General features: G+C 41.8%; 1 protein-coding gene across 1 annotated transcript in view; it reads right to left on the bottom strand.

Annotated features, from left to right (window-relative positions):
* The window catches only part of maml3 (mastermind-like transcriptional coactivator 3), a 136,134-nt gene that overhangs the window by 50,350 nt on the left and 68,662 nt on the right, over positions 1 to 17,122 (bottom strand). Inside the window, exons 2-3 of the mRNA XM_086083089.1 lie at positions 15,716 to 16,453; positions 9,412 to 10,338 (exon numbers count right to left, since the gene is read on the bottom strand). Of these exons, the coding sequence (XP_085939215.1) occupies positions 9,412 to 10,338; positions 15,716 to 16,453 (1,665 nt within the window). The remainder of the gene's footprint in view (positions 1 to 9,411; positions 10,339 to 15,715; positions 16,454 to 17,122) is intronic.

Below are 17,122 nucleotides of genomic sequence, written 5' to 3'. Positions count from 1 at the left end.
GAATACTGAAATAATAATATGTTTGTCTTAATTTATTCAAAAATGTATTTACTTAGAGGGAAATCTGTGGCTGTTTAATTGAACACAAGGCTGAAAACACAGGAAGCAATGACTTATTCTATTTTGAATGGCAATAGGTGGATACATAGAAGAGCATGTAATTGTTCTGCCTGTCACTATGCATCCCTATATAGCAGAGGTGTCAAATCCAGATCCAGAAAGTAAATCCGCTGCCATACACTTGCATGTACACTCAGTTTACAAAACGCACGAGACAAAAAAAATAAATAAATAAATAAATAAATAAACTCACCGAAATTACATGCACTTATGGCGCCAGGCTTTAGTCACTGCGGTGACGTTCCTGCTCCCCCTCACTCTTTCTCCTTCCGCTAAGTTTCAATGGGCACTTAAATCGCAGCCTTTCACGATTACGTAATCGCGTTTTGTCAAACTGTGATTTAATTGCAAATGCAATTAATCGTTCAGCCCTTATCTAAACCACCATCTCCTTGCACACCTCTTGCATTATACTCCATTCCCTTGAGCATTATTTGTTAGTGGTGTGGATTGAGAGGGAGGGCCGCCATGGGAATGCATAGACTGTGACACCAAGACACAGGTGGGTGAACAGTGTCATTTTACTGTCTGCTCTTATGTGTGTACACATTATGTGCTAGACTAACCAGTCGTGTGTGTGTGTGTGTGTGTGTGTGTGTGTGTGTGTGTGTGTGTGTGTGTGTGTGTGTGTGTGTGTGTGTGTGTGTGTGTGTGTGTGTGTGTGTGTTTGTTAGCATCTGAGTGAGCAGATGGGGAGGATGGGGTGAATTTAAGGGGCAAGGGCAGGGTCACATCTGTGTCGTCTCTCATGTATGTCTTTGTGCGTGTGTGGTGCCCACATTTGGAGCCATCAACACAAACAAGGTGATTACTGATTAACAACATGGCACGCTATTACGTGAAAACAAAATGTCTGACCTCCCATATTTCTTTAGACATCGGTTTTTTTGTGGAATATGCTATGGACATCCCTTGGTTTGGTTCATTTACTTACAAAATCCAATTTGTAAAACACTGATAGCATTAGTGATAGTGTCACTGCTTTCAGCACCAAAGTGCTCAAAGACTGGAGCATTTAAACAGAGACAAGCTGTCGCGTGTATGCACACAGACATAAGCAACCCCTGTCTACCCTCATCTTGGAGCCGCCATTGATTTGGGCTGTGAGGTGCCTTGGGCAATGGTTTCCACAGCAACCGGCAGCCGAGGGAGGCAGCCAAAGTTTGAGCTGGCGTGAGGGAAGTGTCTGCATGGTGTTTGTGTGTGCGGGCTATTTGTGAGTATGTACACGAGCAACTCAACATGAATATTTTTTTGAGTGTGCGTGTGTGTGAGGTGCTGGCGGGGTGACAGCAGTCTGTTTAGTATGCAGCCTTCTGACTGCATCTCCCTTCCTACCTCTCTTTGGCTCACAGACACAGTATAAGAAAAAATCCATCTATCTATCTATCCATCCATCCATCCATCCATCCATCCATTCATCCATCCATCCATCCAAATACGTACACACACACACACAGATTCATGACACAAGTTGTCCTGCAGGTCTCTATTATGCTGTCCATTACCTTCAGTTTAAAGGAGCTTGAGACCCAGTAAAAAGAATACGAAACTAATCTAGTGGCACTGCTCTTGAAAAACAAAAACAGTTAGTATAGGTAATATTTTCCTCTCCAACCATGCATTTACTTCCCAAGGGCATGTTGACTGCTTTCTTTCAAAGATAAAAAAAAACTGCTTTGGTGTTGTGTGATGCAACAGCATGCTGTACATATCAAGAATGCTTATGCTGTTATATGCAGCAAAACTATGCAGTAGTTATTTACTGTTTACATCACAGATTACACCAACAACCAGCTTCTAATTGCATAAGCACACCCATTGTTGCACATTTTGTGTAATTAAATCATACATTTTACACAAACATCTAGAAAGCACCAACACGTGCGCAGTGATGTATCTCAGTACCAACAGCTTCCTCTAAGCACAGGAGAGGCCGAGTGTTTCAGGAGGGAAGGGTGGAGAGTGAATGATGAGAGAGGAGATATATATTTAAAAAAAAGTAGACAGCAAAAGCACAGAGAAAGCCGTTTGTCATGTGTTTCTCTTCACAGGAAGCATCTCACAAGAGTGAGGGAGAGCAAATACAAGCTAGAACACAGCCCCCCCTCCACAACTTGCCCCCCTCCATCTTCAGAGCCTCTCAACAGGATCTGAGAGCAGCTCAGCTCAAGCCCCGACACGTGTGCCTGAGAGAGGGGAGGAGTTAGAAAGTGAGCAGTATTCAGTGTACGTGTGTGCATGTGTGTGGTTGTGCTAAAAGAGTGTGCGTGTGTGTGTGTGTGTGTGTGTGTGTGTGTGTGTGTGTGTGTGTGTGTGTGTGTGTGTGAGTTTGTCGTTTTCACCCTCTCTTTCTCTTTTTTTCTATCTTACAACATTGAGACACACACGGCTGCCAAATACAACTCCTTCTACGTCTAATAATATTAAAATATAGATGTAAAAAAAAAGCTGTATTAATTCTGCTACATTTCTCTCTGTGACAAGGTGGTTGTATTACAGCCGGTATAAAGTAAAAAAACATGTGTACAGCAACTGTATAGGTAGGTACTGAAGTGTTTCACGACACAAATCTGGGACGCTGACTAATGCACATCTGCATTGACTTGAATTTACAAGTTAACACCGCTGCAAGCAGATTTCTATCAGTTTCACGTTTTCTGATCTCACCTCAGTCTTTCAGCCACACGCACAGCTCACTTGTAGGCGGCTTGCATGGCACATAAAAGTAGTTAGAATGCAAATGAATCGCCTATGACAGTCAGCCAAAACTAAACACTACTCATACTATGAAATAACTGTACAACATGGCTGGACTACTGGAACTGTTCATTGCTGTTCCACTTAAGTCCTGGAGATGTCATTAGTCGCAGATTTCAAACCTTTGTCGACTGTCCAAACAAATCAAGAAAAAGGCATCTCCGACTTCAAGAAAGCAATCTGCTTCTTTTAGCCACCTGTGCCTTCTTGTGAGACACAGGACCACAAACAGAATAGACACAACTCCGTTTGTAACAATAATTCAGCTTCAACTTTGCATGGGCATAGTTAAGGCTCACAGATGAGGAGATGAGTCTTATCTCTTTCAGTGGTATGGAATCATGGTCAGTAAGGACCGACCACATTTATGGACTGTCAGAAATTCTCAGTCTGGGGGTACAAGCACATGAGTCCCTGGAATGGTAATCAAACAGCCTAGTGGGGGTGACTGGCATATGCCTTTTCAATGACCAATGGGCAGGTAAACGTGCGACATGGAGAACTCCAAAAAATCTTGTTATTGTGTTTGCTAGACAGTTAGAATTAACCTTAAATTATAAAGTTTAAATCAATCAAAAATACTTTATTGTCTGTGTGATTTCTAACATTACCATTGATTGTATGATAATTCAGAATTCATAAAAGCTATGGGAGTAAGATACATTCATTTCGTTCCAGGTATGTACTCCTACCTAAGTTGGTTCCTAACTTCTTACCAACCCTTACCATTAGAGATGGGCGAGTACCGATACTAGAGATCGTACCGATTTCAAGGTATCAACGGCCAATACCAGCATCAGTTGCCCTCTTGTGGTCATTTTATGATCATGAACTAGAAATTAGACATTAGAAGAACAGAAAATTTAGATTAATTTTATGACATTTTAACGAATATATATATATATATATATATATATATATATATATATGGTTTTCTTTAAAACAATCTGTCATTGTTTTGGGGGGGGGGGGGATTTTAGGTATCAAAAATAATAGTGGTACAATATTGGTACTTGGTATTGGTGAATACTCAAGAGTTGATACCGGGTACTCATAGTGGTATCAGTATAAAAAATAGTAGTCTCAAACATCCCTACTTTCCATATAATAAGTAATTGGACCAAACTATGTTGCCGAAACCTGTTACCAGCTCACTAGCTTTTTCTGTCTAATAAAGTTGAACTGTAAATAATTTAAGCAACTCTTTAGGGTTGTGGAAAGGAATTTGAGATAGTTTAGTTCACTGTCAGGGTAAGAAAGATGAAGGCCACTGCTTGTTAGACATTGCTTCCAAACATTATCATTCTGACTAGCCTCATACTCGTGTTATGTTACTGATTATGATAAAATCGTAACAAGCCCTGTATTGGCATTTGAGTCCCTGTGTGATAACAGCGGCTGTGTGTATGTGTTACGACTTGAGCACATGCACATGTCAGGCTTTTCAGCACAACTTGATGGAGAATGAGATGAAAAAGAGGGCACGGCCAATGATCAGAGTGGAATTACCTGAGGTTAGCAAGAGAAAACGCAGCAGGAAGGACTTCAGCTATGCGTGCATGCATGTGGGCGTTTTCACAGCCTGTTTATTGTTGATAGTGTGGCTACATGTGTGTGGGGGTTGGTGTCGTGACTCACAGGGTTATTAGCACCGGCACAAGCTCCTTCATGTACTGTAGTCAGTGTGTGATACTGTCATTTCCTACATGCATTGACTTATTCACACATACAAATGATCAAACCTTCTGCTTAATTTTATCATGAATATTCTGGAAGTCCTCTTCAAGGCCCAACAGCTGTCAGTCCGTCCTGCATCCTGCTCTAATTTTACTCAGATATCGCCAGAGATCTGCTCGATCTTTTTATACTACAATAATGCCCGTATACTTAACTTATATACATTATATAACCATTTTAACATCACACTGTATACCTAACAATTTTATCTGCACCATACATATACATGCATAGACAGTATGAACACATTCAAAGTACCACATCAACCACAGATAACCATGCTATCATCTACCACAGACACATGCCTGCGACTTTTCTTTGCCGAGACCTCGGTAAGTATGGCCATAAATTAGCATCACAGCGTTATGTGAGGAGCAACAATTAAAGGTTGACTAGGAGCACAGTTGATGTTTCCCTGAGCAGCTGCTGTAGAAAAAAAGTGTCAGTGTGGCACACACCCACACAAACTGCAAAACAAAACAAAACCGAGACAGTCTTGTGTTCGGCTTAATCAAGCCCAAAAATCATCCAAAACCCACGTGTAAAAAGAGATCACATGCAAAATGAATTCTAATCCAACCTCATACAGACCTTATTGACCATCGTATGTTGCCAGTCAACCTGCTCACTAATTTAGCACACAGTCCAATTGGGTAGTTTTCATCGAAAAGTGAACACAAGTGACGCTGGAGGAAAAAAGGAAGTAAGCAATAACATTTTTGTTGCTTGTTGCATGTGATTTAACCATAAACTATAATATGAAAATGACTTTTGCCAAACCTCTTTTACACCACCAGCAATCATTTCCCCATGGCAATTTAGATGGGAAAAAGATGGATAGAAGCCAACAGGTCTCAATCTCCCCCTGGTGGCTAGTTTGAACAAAAGCCGTTAACTCCTGCTCAACAGATGTATGTGCCTGTTGCACAGATGAAGTGTAATATTAAATAGTTACATTATCAACCAGGGATGATACCAAGCCGCTCTGACTACGCAGGCACCTGAAGACAGATCCAGAAAGGTATGAATGTTGAACAAAGTAATTTGATTTAACTACAATGGAATTTTGAGGGACTCTGACTCTCCAATCCACCAATTACACACAATAGGAAGTGGCTGTGCATGGGATATTTTACCCTCATTTTGTTACCAGCAAAAGGATGCAAGCCGATATAGTCCACGCGCAGTCAATACAACCCCATAAGATGCAAGAAGAACATCGAAATATTTTGTATTTATGAAGCTCCACTTTGCATTTCTCTTATTTTCCCCTTTGGAGCTGGTTGCTCCTTTTTTATATTCGCTATATTCACACAACAATAAATCTCTTGCTTCCTGTGCTTGCTTCTCTGCACATTTCCCTCTTCTCGTGCTTTTCCAGTCTCCAGTTCTCTTCTGCTCACTCAAATAAATCTCTGAAACCCCGCCCCGCCACCCATCGAAATCTACGAAGCACACACAAACACATACACAGGCACGCGGGCAAACACACAACCCTCTAGGCAACAGCCACAAAGGCCCCATATTAATAAATCTGCTCCTTTATTGGTGCTGAGTGTCTCTGGCAGAAGGGTAAAGGGGGTGGGGTAGTTGACAAGGAAGAGGAGGAGGAGGAGGAGACTCAGATCGGCAGAGGGCTGACTGACTAAAGTCATCATGAACATAACAGAAGAAGGCTTTGTGTAAGAGAGAAAAAGCTTTTAAACAAGCATGCACAGCAAAGCACGCTTGCATGCTATTCACAATACAATAGCACTGACATAATTTGCATGATACACACCACAAAAAGAACCACTTGCGTCTTTATATGGTATAGGTGCTTCCCCACAGTCCCTTAGTATTTCTTCCTCAACAGATTCTTCAAGCCACCTGACATCTTGCTGAACCACTGAAGCATTGTGAATATGGCCATGTTGGTCACCAGGCTCTAGAAGCCAACTGCCTAAGGTGGGCTTGTGGTAATGATATCGGCAAGCTTGGCTTAGTGGTCCAATCTCAGCCATCAGTCAGCTGTGACAGATTGGGGATATGAGCTAAGGAGCTGTTTGGATTGGTGTGCGTGAGTGTGAGTGCAAATGTTTGTGTGTGTGAGGAGTAGAGGGGCGGGGGGCTATCAGTGGTGGTCGCGTTGCAGAGGCATCAATACGCTCTCGACAGGCCATTTTCCTATTCCCCAGCCCCGGCTTGTTGCTGGGGTAACTACCGCCATTTTACCTTCACTGGCTTCACCAGTGAAAGACTTTCAAACAATCATAACTGTGCCTGTTTAAATGACCTTTACCTCCACAGCATCATCTGTATTTGTCAAGAAGTGGTCGCTTATAAACCTTTGCTTGACAGACATCATCTTGAACATGGACCAACAAGCAACTAAAGCATAGGTTCTTAACCTGGGTTCGATTGAACCCCAGGGGTTCGGCAGAGGTCAAGACACACACACGACTCAAATGGTTGCTTGGCCATCATTGGCTGCAGGTGATCACACTACACTGACTGTTTGTGATGGTTTATTATTGTAATCCCCTATGAGCAATATAAATTCACATGTATGGTGTTCCACAGGGTTCAATTCTGGGGCCTGTGCTATTTCCATTGCATTTGCTGCCCCTGGGTCCCATCTTATGGAAACAGAGGTGGTAGTTTTAAAGCGCTCTATACATATAGAGTTGTGTTTGATGAAAGTCAACGTCGACTCCTAACTGCATGATTACAATGCCAAGTTGAGCAGTTCTCGTCCAGCACAACTACATAGCTACAGTAGCAAAACTAAAGGAGCACTTCCTTTAGCTGCATTGAGATGGGCAGTGCAAGAACTCAACACTTTCTGAAATCAAGGTGAAGATAGCCAGATTCGATGAAAAGGCTACTTTACCTGTTAATTTTGTTCACCAGTAAATCCTAAACCCTATAGACCAGAGGTGGGCAATCTTGGTCCTCGAGGGCCGGAGTCCTGCAGGTTTTGGGGGTTTCTCAATTCCAACACAAGCTGATTCCAATCAACAGGATCGTTTTCAGGCTTATGCAGAGCTTGCTGATGAGCTGAGCATATATCAGATGTGTTGGAGAAGGGCAACATGCAAAACCTGCAGGACTCCGGGCCCTCAAGGCCCACCTCTGCCTGTCACGTGATCACATGACTTCACCAGAGTGGACGACAGAAGTGAATGAAAGTTGAATTGAAGTGGTCGGGACACAGAGTGACTTAGCGACTTAGGGACTGTTTTATAAATTATTATTGCCCATCTAGCCATGACATCTACTAGTTCACCTGTCGGTAAGCGGCACATTTTGTCGGGGCTCATAGAGCGCGATATTTACAGAAGTTGACAATTTGGAAACAGACCCTTACCGTCCGTACCTTCTTGCGCCTGCTGTGTTCACTGATTTAATAGAATTGTCGGAATTCACACACGGCATTACGACCTATACCATGTAGTCAACACCGCATCCCCGATTTAAAAGCTTAAAAAACCTGAACGTGTACCAGTTTTTTTTTTTTTTATGTCTGGCTGGGTGTGGGACGAGATACTATGCTCACACAAGGGGAACTGAATACCTAAAGGTAAAACTTGTTTATCATGTAACTATGGAGAAAAGGCTTAACGTGGCTTAAAGGTGCATTGTGCAGTTTAAAAATGTAATATTAAAGCTTTTTTTACATCATGCATGCTCCACCAATGCCCAGATGAGTACGAAGAGCCCTGACTGTTTTTTTCTGACTGCACCTATCAGCTTTTATCTTCCCATTATAGTAGAGTGTGCGGACCCTCACACTGCACAGTTTCTTTGGGGGATGGTACCTCATTTGAAGTCATGTCTCCGTCTGTTGACTGTAGCTGTCGCTTTAAGATCGTGCATGGACTCACACACGCATCATGAACGAGCCTGACACAGATGTTGCAGTTATGCATTGGGCCAGAGGTGGCAGTCATGAGTAAAAAGTGACAAACTGCACAAAGATCCTTTCATGTTACCAAAAACTAGGGACAGTATAAAGTGCCTAATGTAAAAAAAGCAATGGTTGTTATTACAAAAACGGCCAGCAGGTGGCAGCAGAGTATAAGAGATCAACCAGGGCCATGTTGCAAAAAGGTGTTTCCCCCACTGTTTTAAACAGATTTGTGAACAATGATGAAACTTTGCTATATTCTTATGCTAATTGCTGCAAAACAGAAACTGATGGAACTATACACTTCTTCCTGATGAAAGAAGAGACTCCATTCTTTATTTTGGTATTTTAGGTTTTATAGCAATAGAACACAATATTCTGTGGGCCTTGCAAAATCAGTAAAAATCCAGTAAGCCGGGAGCGAAGGGGGTTGCTTCAGTGAAAATGGCTGGGAGTGAATGTGATCATGGTAAAAAACTACGACCAATTGCGTGAATTTTGATCAGCGAATGTTGGTGGCGACTGCTTGTAGTTTTAGACTGTCCTTATTTTTCTACACATTCCATCCTATATTGAACTCATATGGGACTAGTAGCGTTGTCTGTGTACGCGTGCAGTGGACGGCAATTATCTAGTCACATTCAAAAGGTCTATACCTATGCCTTGAATTAGAAAAAAAAAATTCAATAAAGTGTTAAGTGAATGTGCTTAGGAAACTTGGTGGGGTTCATTTCCTCGAACAAGGTTGAGAACCACTGAACAAAATAGTTATTTGTTCTCATTCCAAGGTCGAATAAAAGAAGGAACTCTATGTGGTCATAGCGCTAACAAGGCTCCAGCACTAATTCAATGTCAACTCCTCTCAAGCACTAATGATCGTGGAGAGTATTGCGCAATTAACTTACCTGTCCATGAGGCTGCATGCTGCTGTAGGGGATGCTCTGGTTCAACACTTTCTGCTTCATCAGCAACATTCGCTTCTGCTCTTCACTCAGGTGTGCTGTTTGGCCTGGAATTGGCCCTTGGGTTTGGCCTGGCCCAGCTCCTTGACCTCCACCTGCCATGTAAGGAGGCATCATGGGGTTCTTCACCTGGCTGCTCCCTCCCATGGGCGGGGTCATTCTGTGATCAACCCCACTTCCGCTGAAGTGACTCAGTGGTTTGGTGTTGTTGTATGACAAAATGGCTGCCGTTTGCTGCTGCTGTTGCTGCTGTTGTTTGGTGAGGGTGTTCTGGCCAATACTGTTCTGCTGTTGCTGGCTCATCAAGCTCATGTGATTGTGAGGGAGGTAGTTGTTCATAGGAGCTTTGGGCCCGTTGTTGGGGGCCATCCCAGTCACTAGAGGGGCCTGCGTTGTGTTAAAGGCTTGCGGTGGATACATCATGGGGCTGTTGGGTTTATCTTGGTTAAAGGGACCAGCATTATAAGGACTGGTTGGAGGGCCTGCTGGCGACCAGTTTGCTGCTTGTTGCTGCTGTTGCTTCTGCTGCAACAGTTTAGCACGTTGCTGGGCAGCCATTGCTTTTAGTTGCTCCGCATGGGAAAGTTCAGGTGTTACAGGTCCAACTGGCTGACCTGGAGCAACCCCGGGTCCCGTTTGACCGCTGCCCGCCTGACTAACGCCTGGACCTGGGTTCATCATGTATCCATTCCCAGGCCGTGAAACTGCTTGCGTCTGAGCCTGGGTCGGCGTCTGAGGAGAGCGAGCCACGCAGTTGTGTAACGGGGACCCTGACGCCATTGCGACAGCGGGGGACTGCTGCAAAGGTTGCTGAGGAGGGGTTCCGTTGGCGGTAGTCGCAAACTGTGGGCCTGATGATGATGGCCGGACCTGAGGAGATTGCACAAAGAAAAACAACAGATGACATCATGTAATTGACAGAGAGTATGAAAATGTTGATGAAAAAATTCTAAATTGGCATTATCAATGTAGGTCAGTGGTCACAATATATAAAATTGTAGTTTTCATTGATTCAAAGTATCATTTAAATTCATACAGTAAAACAAAAGGGAATTTATATTGCTGTGCGTAATTACTAAACCAAAGGACAAGTTATTGTACTTATTGGGTGGGGTGCAGTTTCCACCAAGTGGGGCAATTTAATAGTAGTGCCTTGAGATAGGAGTTTCTTTTGTTCAATGACGACGCTCGTAACTCAAAAACGCACATTTCTCAATTCATCTTTACTCATTGAAAGGAATGAAAATGCCATTAATCCATTGCAGCCGTCCAACCAAAAAAACAAAAATTTTTGTTTGTGCTATGTGAAAAGGTCAAACACCACCCTTCTATCCAGTGAAACCCCCCTCCATCGTTGATTGCAGGTTTTTTGCTGGCATTTGCCGGCATTTTGCGGCGTTGTTTTGAGTTTACACACAAAAATTATCCATATGTACTGATTCAGCCAAGTCTTGCTTTTGTTTAGTCAGCCACTGATTGTCAGTTGTGTTCTCTAAGCACAGAGCACTGGTCGATTTGCTGATAACTTCCGTATTTTCCCTTTATGCAGGAACATCCTGACATGGGTCGTGCACTGCAGTTCCAAAACAGCACTGGGGGAGCAACGCAGCTATACAAAAAAAGAAACACAGCCAGCCAACTGCCCAATAATCATGTTTAGGGATGTTCAATACCACTTTTTTTTTTAGACCGTACCGATACTCAAATCTTCAGTACTCACGGATACCAAGTGACAATACCATTAGTACTTACAGTATGATACAAAAACAATACCAGATTTTTTTTTTAAATGACATATATCCCAACTACAGCAAATTTCCTTAAATTTTTATGAAATTAATGGCAATTATATTTTTTCAATTTGCTCAGCATAGAGCAAACAAAAAAATCTATAGGATGAAACAAATAATCCAGTGGCCAGGAAAAAAAGTCCCAATCAAAATATGTGGTTGTACAACTTCTTTTTAAGCAGTACAGTGAAGTGTGAATAATTCAATTCAATACAATAGTGCTTCAATGATTTAGTAATATCTACCATGTTAAGAATTCCTCAAGCTGTTTAGTGTGTGATGTTTAATTATTTCTTGTTTTGAAATCCATGCTTTTAATTTGAAAGGCTGCTCTGTATTTCCCATTTCCTGTTTCACTTTTTCCGGTCATTACAAATATAATGTAGTATGTATAAGAGCTATAATTAGCGTCTGCAAGGGCCGCAAACGGCACCGTTCTATTTTTAGCACTGTAGCTCGACGACGTTAGCGAGGCAATTAAGCGCGCGGCAAACGTAACCAAGGCATTTAAACATGGCAAAGAAACATATATAACACACATTGAACCACAGATATAGGTGATAGTACTCACAACAAGAGTACTTACTTATTCTCAGTAACGCATACCGAAATGGTGCTGCCGGAAGTAATGAAATGAACAAGTGTTACCTCATGAGGAGACACACAGGAAACAAACGAGACGGAACAAAACTTTTGTTCCCCCAGTCTATCTTACAAAATGGCCACAAGAGCGGGGGCCGATACAAGTATCAATATCTATCGCGAGTACCTGTACCGTGAAATGTGGCCTGGTATCGGCCCGATACCGATACCTGATATTAGTACTCGCCCATCCCTAATCATGTTAGTAACTAGTGTTGTTCCGATACCGTTTTTTGGCCCCCAAAACCAATTGCGATACCCAGTTTTGCAGTATGCCAATGCCGATACCGTACAGACAACTAGTTTGTTTGTATTTTCAACATGAAAAATCTGCCCTGCCATTGGTTCTGGAAATAATGGTATCGGCATGTTACTTATTAATGCTTGCCGATGCCGATGCCGATACCACTGTTTTAACGCAGTATCGGGGCCTCTGCTGATACGGGTATTGGAACAACACTATTATGGTTAAAGTGGCTACATAAGTGCATCAAATTGCTTGGGTAATTTGGGGGTTGGGTTCGAGCCTCGACTGCAATATTTTGTTTAGCTTCTAAATGCTTTTAACCTCCCTTGCATGTTCTGTGTTTAAGTTGTTTGTATTGTATACAATGTTTGCATTCAATTTTCTCACTTATTTTGTATACTGCAGGGCTTAAAGTTAAAAAAAAAATCCTGAGCCTGAACTTTGTTCGACCGACATCAAGCCATTACTATTCGATTTGTCGCCGTGGATGGACTGGGCATTTGGGAAACTCATGAAATTCCCGATGGCTAGTCCTCCCCAAGCGTCAGGTCATCTCTTTCATTATCCATTTATATTATGTATAAGTACAGTATAGCACTGCGGGTTGCAGCCCCCTCTAGTGCTGCAGCTATCGAATACTTTGGTATTCAAATATCCTATGGAAAATCAGGTATTTGGATAAAAATAATATTTTCGCGTGGTGAAAGAACAATTATAAGTAAAGAAGACTTTAATAATATATTTCCACTTACTAATGATCGACCAACTTTCATTTCTAGATAATCAACTTTTTTTTCTTTTCTTTTTTTACTTGAATTTAAATTGTGCTTAACAGTACATTATTTTCCTCTCTAGAAAGTTAGAGAGATTTTAGAGAAATCTCTTCCAATGGATTTTGGAATGACCTTCCGTTAAATATTAGGCAACCTCACTCTCTACCCACTCTTAAAACACATGTTTGTTCTTTGGCGTTTGACTGGGTATGAGACTCATCGTTTCAATGTTTTATGGTGCCTGCCGTATTTTGTTTTGAATTTATTTATGTTATTTACTTACCTACTGTTATTTTATTTACTTCATTTATCCACTTAAGATAATTATTATTTTATTTGGTGTTATTTTAGTTTTACCCATCTTTATTCCATGACTGATTTTTACTCCATGTACAGCACTTTGTATGAAATTAAATTTTGAGTTGAGTAGTTTTTGGTCTGTGAGACAAAGTGTTGTCAGAACCGCAGTTGTGATTTTGCCGACCGTCAACCGCACACTTGAGTGAGCACGGTTTATTAAACTGATCTCTAGGAACGGCAACTGTGTCCGGCTGTCAGCATCAAAGTGTGCAAATCATCCCGTCGATTAGACTGCCTTTGAAAAGTAGTCCGATAGCTACAGCCGCTAGTACCTATAGCACGCTAACACTGTAGACACCCGAAACACTGGCAACAGGCACCGTGCAATACAATGTCAGCGTAATTAATTCTTCCAATAGTGCCCTTAATTGGCGATCGAACGTGATTTCCGTACGAAGTTGTTTTGTTGACTTTGCTCGCCATAGTTTATGCCGGCAATAAGAACGGCAGGCAACGGCAACGTTCCGAAGGACGAGTCAAGTCATCCGTTGCGCCGCGACTGGCAAAATGCTCCCTGGAAAAACTTCTAAACAAAAGCGTTTCTTGGCATTACGTCCACATATTACTTTGTATGGGAAGGTTTATTTTGAAGTTGGCCTTCTCTCCGCATTGGCGGTGTTTTGCCAGATGTGTCCAATATTCTCCACATGTAATCTGTTTACTTCGCTGGATTTGATATTGCGCTGGTGGCTCTTACGCCGGAAATCCGACAGCATGCCGGAGTACTTTAAGCCCTGATACTGTTTATTGTTCGAATAAAGTTTATAAGAAGAAGAAAAAAAAGTCACCTCAGTTACCTGTAGTGATTTTTAAGGTCCAGCGGGTGTCAGTATTCAGTGACACAGTATCAACACAGTGTGTCATTGTGTCAACACGCTTCATGACGCCTCATCAACCCATCACTACTTAAAGTGTGACTATCAATGCGAACCATTAGCGTGATGGTGTCATTTTTATTATTATATTGTATGTTAGAATTAAGCTAGCGGGTTATTCTTGGGGCAACATCATTTAGTTGTAATTAATACAATGTGTAAATTTTATGTTTCGTTTGATAGTAAACTTCAACTTGAAGTGGCATTAAACAAATTGAAGTCTCTTTATTGATGAACTGTTCACTATTTGCCAAACTGCTGTTTTTTGTAAAGTGAGTTTAATTATTTCGCTGCCAACATACAGCACTCGTATATGAAATTTGCGCTCACAAGTCAAAGCAAAAAAAAATAATTAAAAAATAAGCTGAATGATGGTTTGTATTTCTAAAAACTTGTAACGCTGAGCTCAGACTTAACGAATGTAGCCTGATTTTGACCCGAGAGACGCGTCGGAGATAAATGTTCACTGTCATGGCCAATTTTGAGTTGTATTGAAGCGTCGTACCCAGTGCAGTGTGACATAATCAACTATTGGTCATCTGGTGTCTGGGACACTTCCGACCACGACTCAGAAAGTCTGGCGTGTTAGAATTTTTTGTTTTTTCCACATAGTGTGACTTAGGTGTCACACTATGACTAACTATGTCCTACGTGGGCCTACGATTTGTTCCTAGACATTGACCATTAGTGAGATGGAGCAAAACACTTAACGACAAAAAAGTCATGAACTTTGAACTCGCCACAATGAATCGATATTGAATTCTGAGAAGTACTGCAATGAACTGATGAATCAATATTTTTACCAAACCGCATTTCTTGGTGATGGTTTTGCCCACCAAAATGACAGATTGTATCCTCTATTTAAAAGGACTTTGGTCATCATAGGACATTTGAGAGGACAATACAAGCACAAAATTAAGTGCTAAGTGATGGAATTGGAAGTGCTGTGGAAGAGGCAAACAAACAAACAAACTAAATCGATTACTGCTAATTTTGCGGACATCCATAAAAGCCTTGCTTTGTTTGGATTGAACTCGCCCCGAGTGAGTGGCAATTGGATATGCAATCAAGTATGTCTTCATCCTGCGGAACCTTCCATTTACAACTTGGGACAGTCCACCCCAAATAATGTTGTGCGACCGGCGAGCACCAATTGTCACAGCCCTCTGAAACGGACCAGACGCATGAAATTGAAAGGTTTGTCACTGTTTATATGGCATACAGTAACTCCATGGTAACAGGCTCCAAGTCAGCCCTTAGATCATCCAGAAGTTGCATTGTTGATGTCAGGATCATTTTTGTTGGCATTTAGAGAATGTTTACATGAACAGAAAAAAATTTGCCCCACTGTCTCTCATTTTTTGTGCAATGTTGGCACAGCTTTGTGGCTAGTTTACTACTATTACTAGTTTTTTTTTTTTTTTGCATGTATAAACCTTTAGTAAATCCGACCTGAAGTGGTTTAATCTCAAGTCAAATTTTGCACTGTTGGTTCACAACGGAGCAACTATTGAAGAAACATGACGATGGATACACTTTTCCAGTGTGTGTGGTACTGACCTGCGGTGATCCCATGGGCACTTGTGGACCACCCTGCGGAGGCTGAGCAGAGGGAGGAAGGGATGTTGGCAGCACGGCCCCCCCTACAGGTGCTGTTGTATTTCCAACCGCTTCCTGTGGGCCTGGAGTTTGATTGTTCGCTGGCCTACCAAAATCGCCCTCTTTTTTGTCTTCAAAGTCCTCATTGAAGAGGTCGTGCATATCGTCCTCTGGAACTGTGTTGGCCAACTCATCGATCAGCTCCTGCCACTCTTGATCATTGAGGTTAATGTCAGAGAAGAGCTTGTTCTGATTGGACAGAGATTGTGGATCCGAAGACTCCATTCCACCTCCATCATCGAGCGGTTCCTGTTTCAGGTCTTTGAGGAGACTGAAGCTGTCCTCCAAGTCCAGTGAGCCATTCATCTTCATGTCTGAAAGATGACTGCCACCATTTTTCCCCAGGTCATCTGCTGGTCGCCCTACATGATTACCATTGCTGTTTGTGCTGTTTCCAGTGGAAGTGTTGGGACCGCTGAGTAGGGGCTTAATGTCTATTTGGTGGTGCAGAGGAGAAATGGGTGGAAGGTTGTTGTTATTATTGTTAGGAAGACCTGTTAGTGAGTCTAAAACACCCGAGGCCTCCTTCCGTAACCGCTTGCTAGTCGGTGAGTAGCTGCCTCCATCACAGATGCCATTTTGGTCTCCATTAAGGGGCGATCTTGCACTGTCCAGTTTCCTTTTCACTGTCTCCTGGAGCTGAAAAAGAAGGAAAAGTGGTCAGCGGCGAAAAAAAGCTGAATACCTATAGCGACAAATAACCATTCACACCTATGGAAAAATTTAACATACTCAGTTATAATAAGCTTTTTTTGTTGTTGTGTGGAAGGAAGTGCGTAGTACCCAGAGTAGCAAGAGGCAAACACGAACACCACACAGGCACATTTGGAAGGAGAGTCAAACTCCTGACCATGAGGCAGCTGTGCAAACCACTAAACCACCCATGCTGTTATCACCATTTGTGATTTCAGTTTTCTGCACAATATTTAATTAGAGATATGGGTTTTTTTCAGGGCCGATTATTAGTCATCCAGGAGGCCGATAACCAATATTTGAAGCCGATATTCATTTTCAGTAAAAAAGGGGAAAAAAATATTGGTGTCAAAAAATGTTTTAATACAAATGCCAATCTTGACTCTGTTGTCTTAAAGCATGTTTATTGAACAATTTTTCAGACTTTTCAAAATGTAGAAGTTTTTTTTCTTCTTAAATAATCTTATCTTAGACATCCTTTTAAATTTCTAACAAAACGTTCAGTCATAAGTACGTCTTAAAAAGTTAAATGGAAACTTAAGCATGTAAATACCATAGCTCTCTATAGTTTTCTACAGTATTTTTTTTTTTTACCCAAAATTAAAAAATACCTGA

This window comes from Leptonotus elevatus, chromosome 8, assembly GCF_054856555.1.
Source record: "Leptonotus elevatus isolate MCC_2025b chromosome 8, RoL_Lele_1.0, whole genome shotgun sequence".
NCBI lineage: Eukaryota > Metazoa > Chordata > Actinopteri > Syngnathiformes > Syngnathidae > Leptonotus > Leptonotus elevatus.
This window is presented reverse-complemented; position numbering and strand designations above follow the sequence as displayed.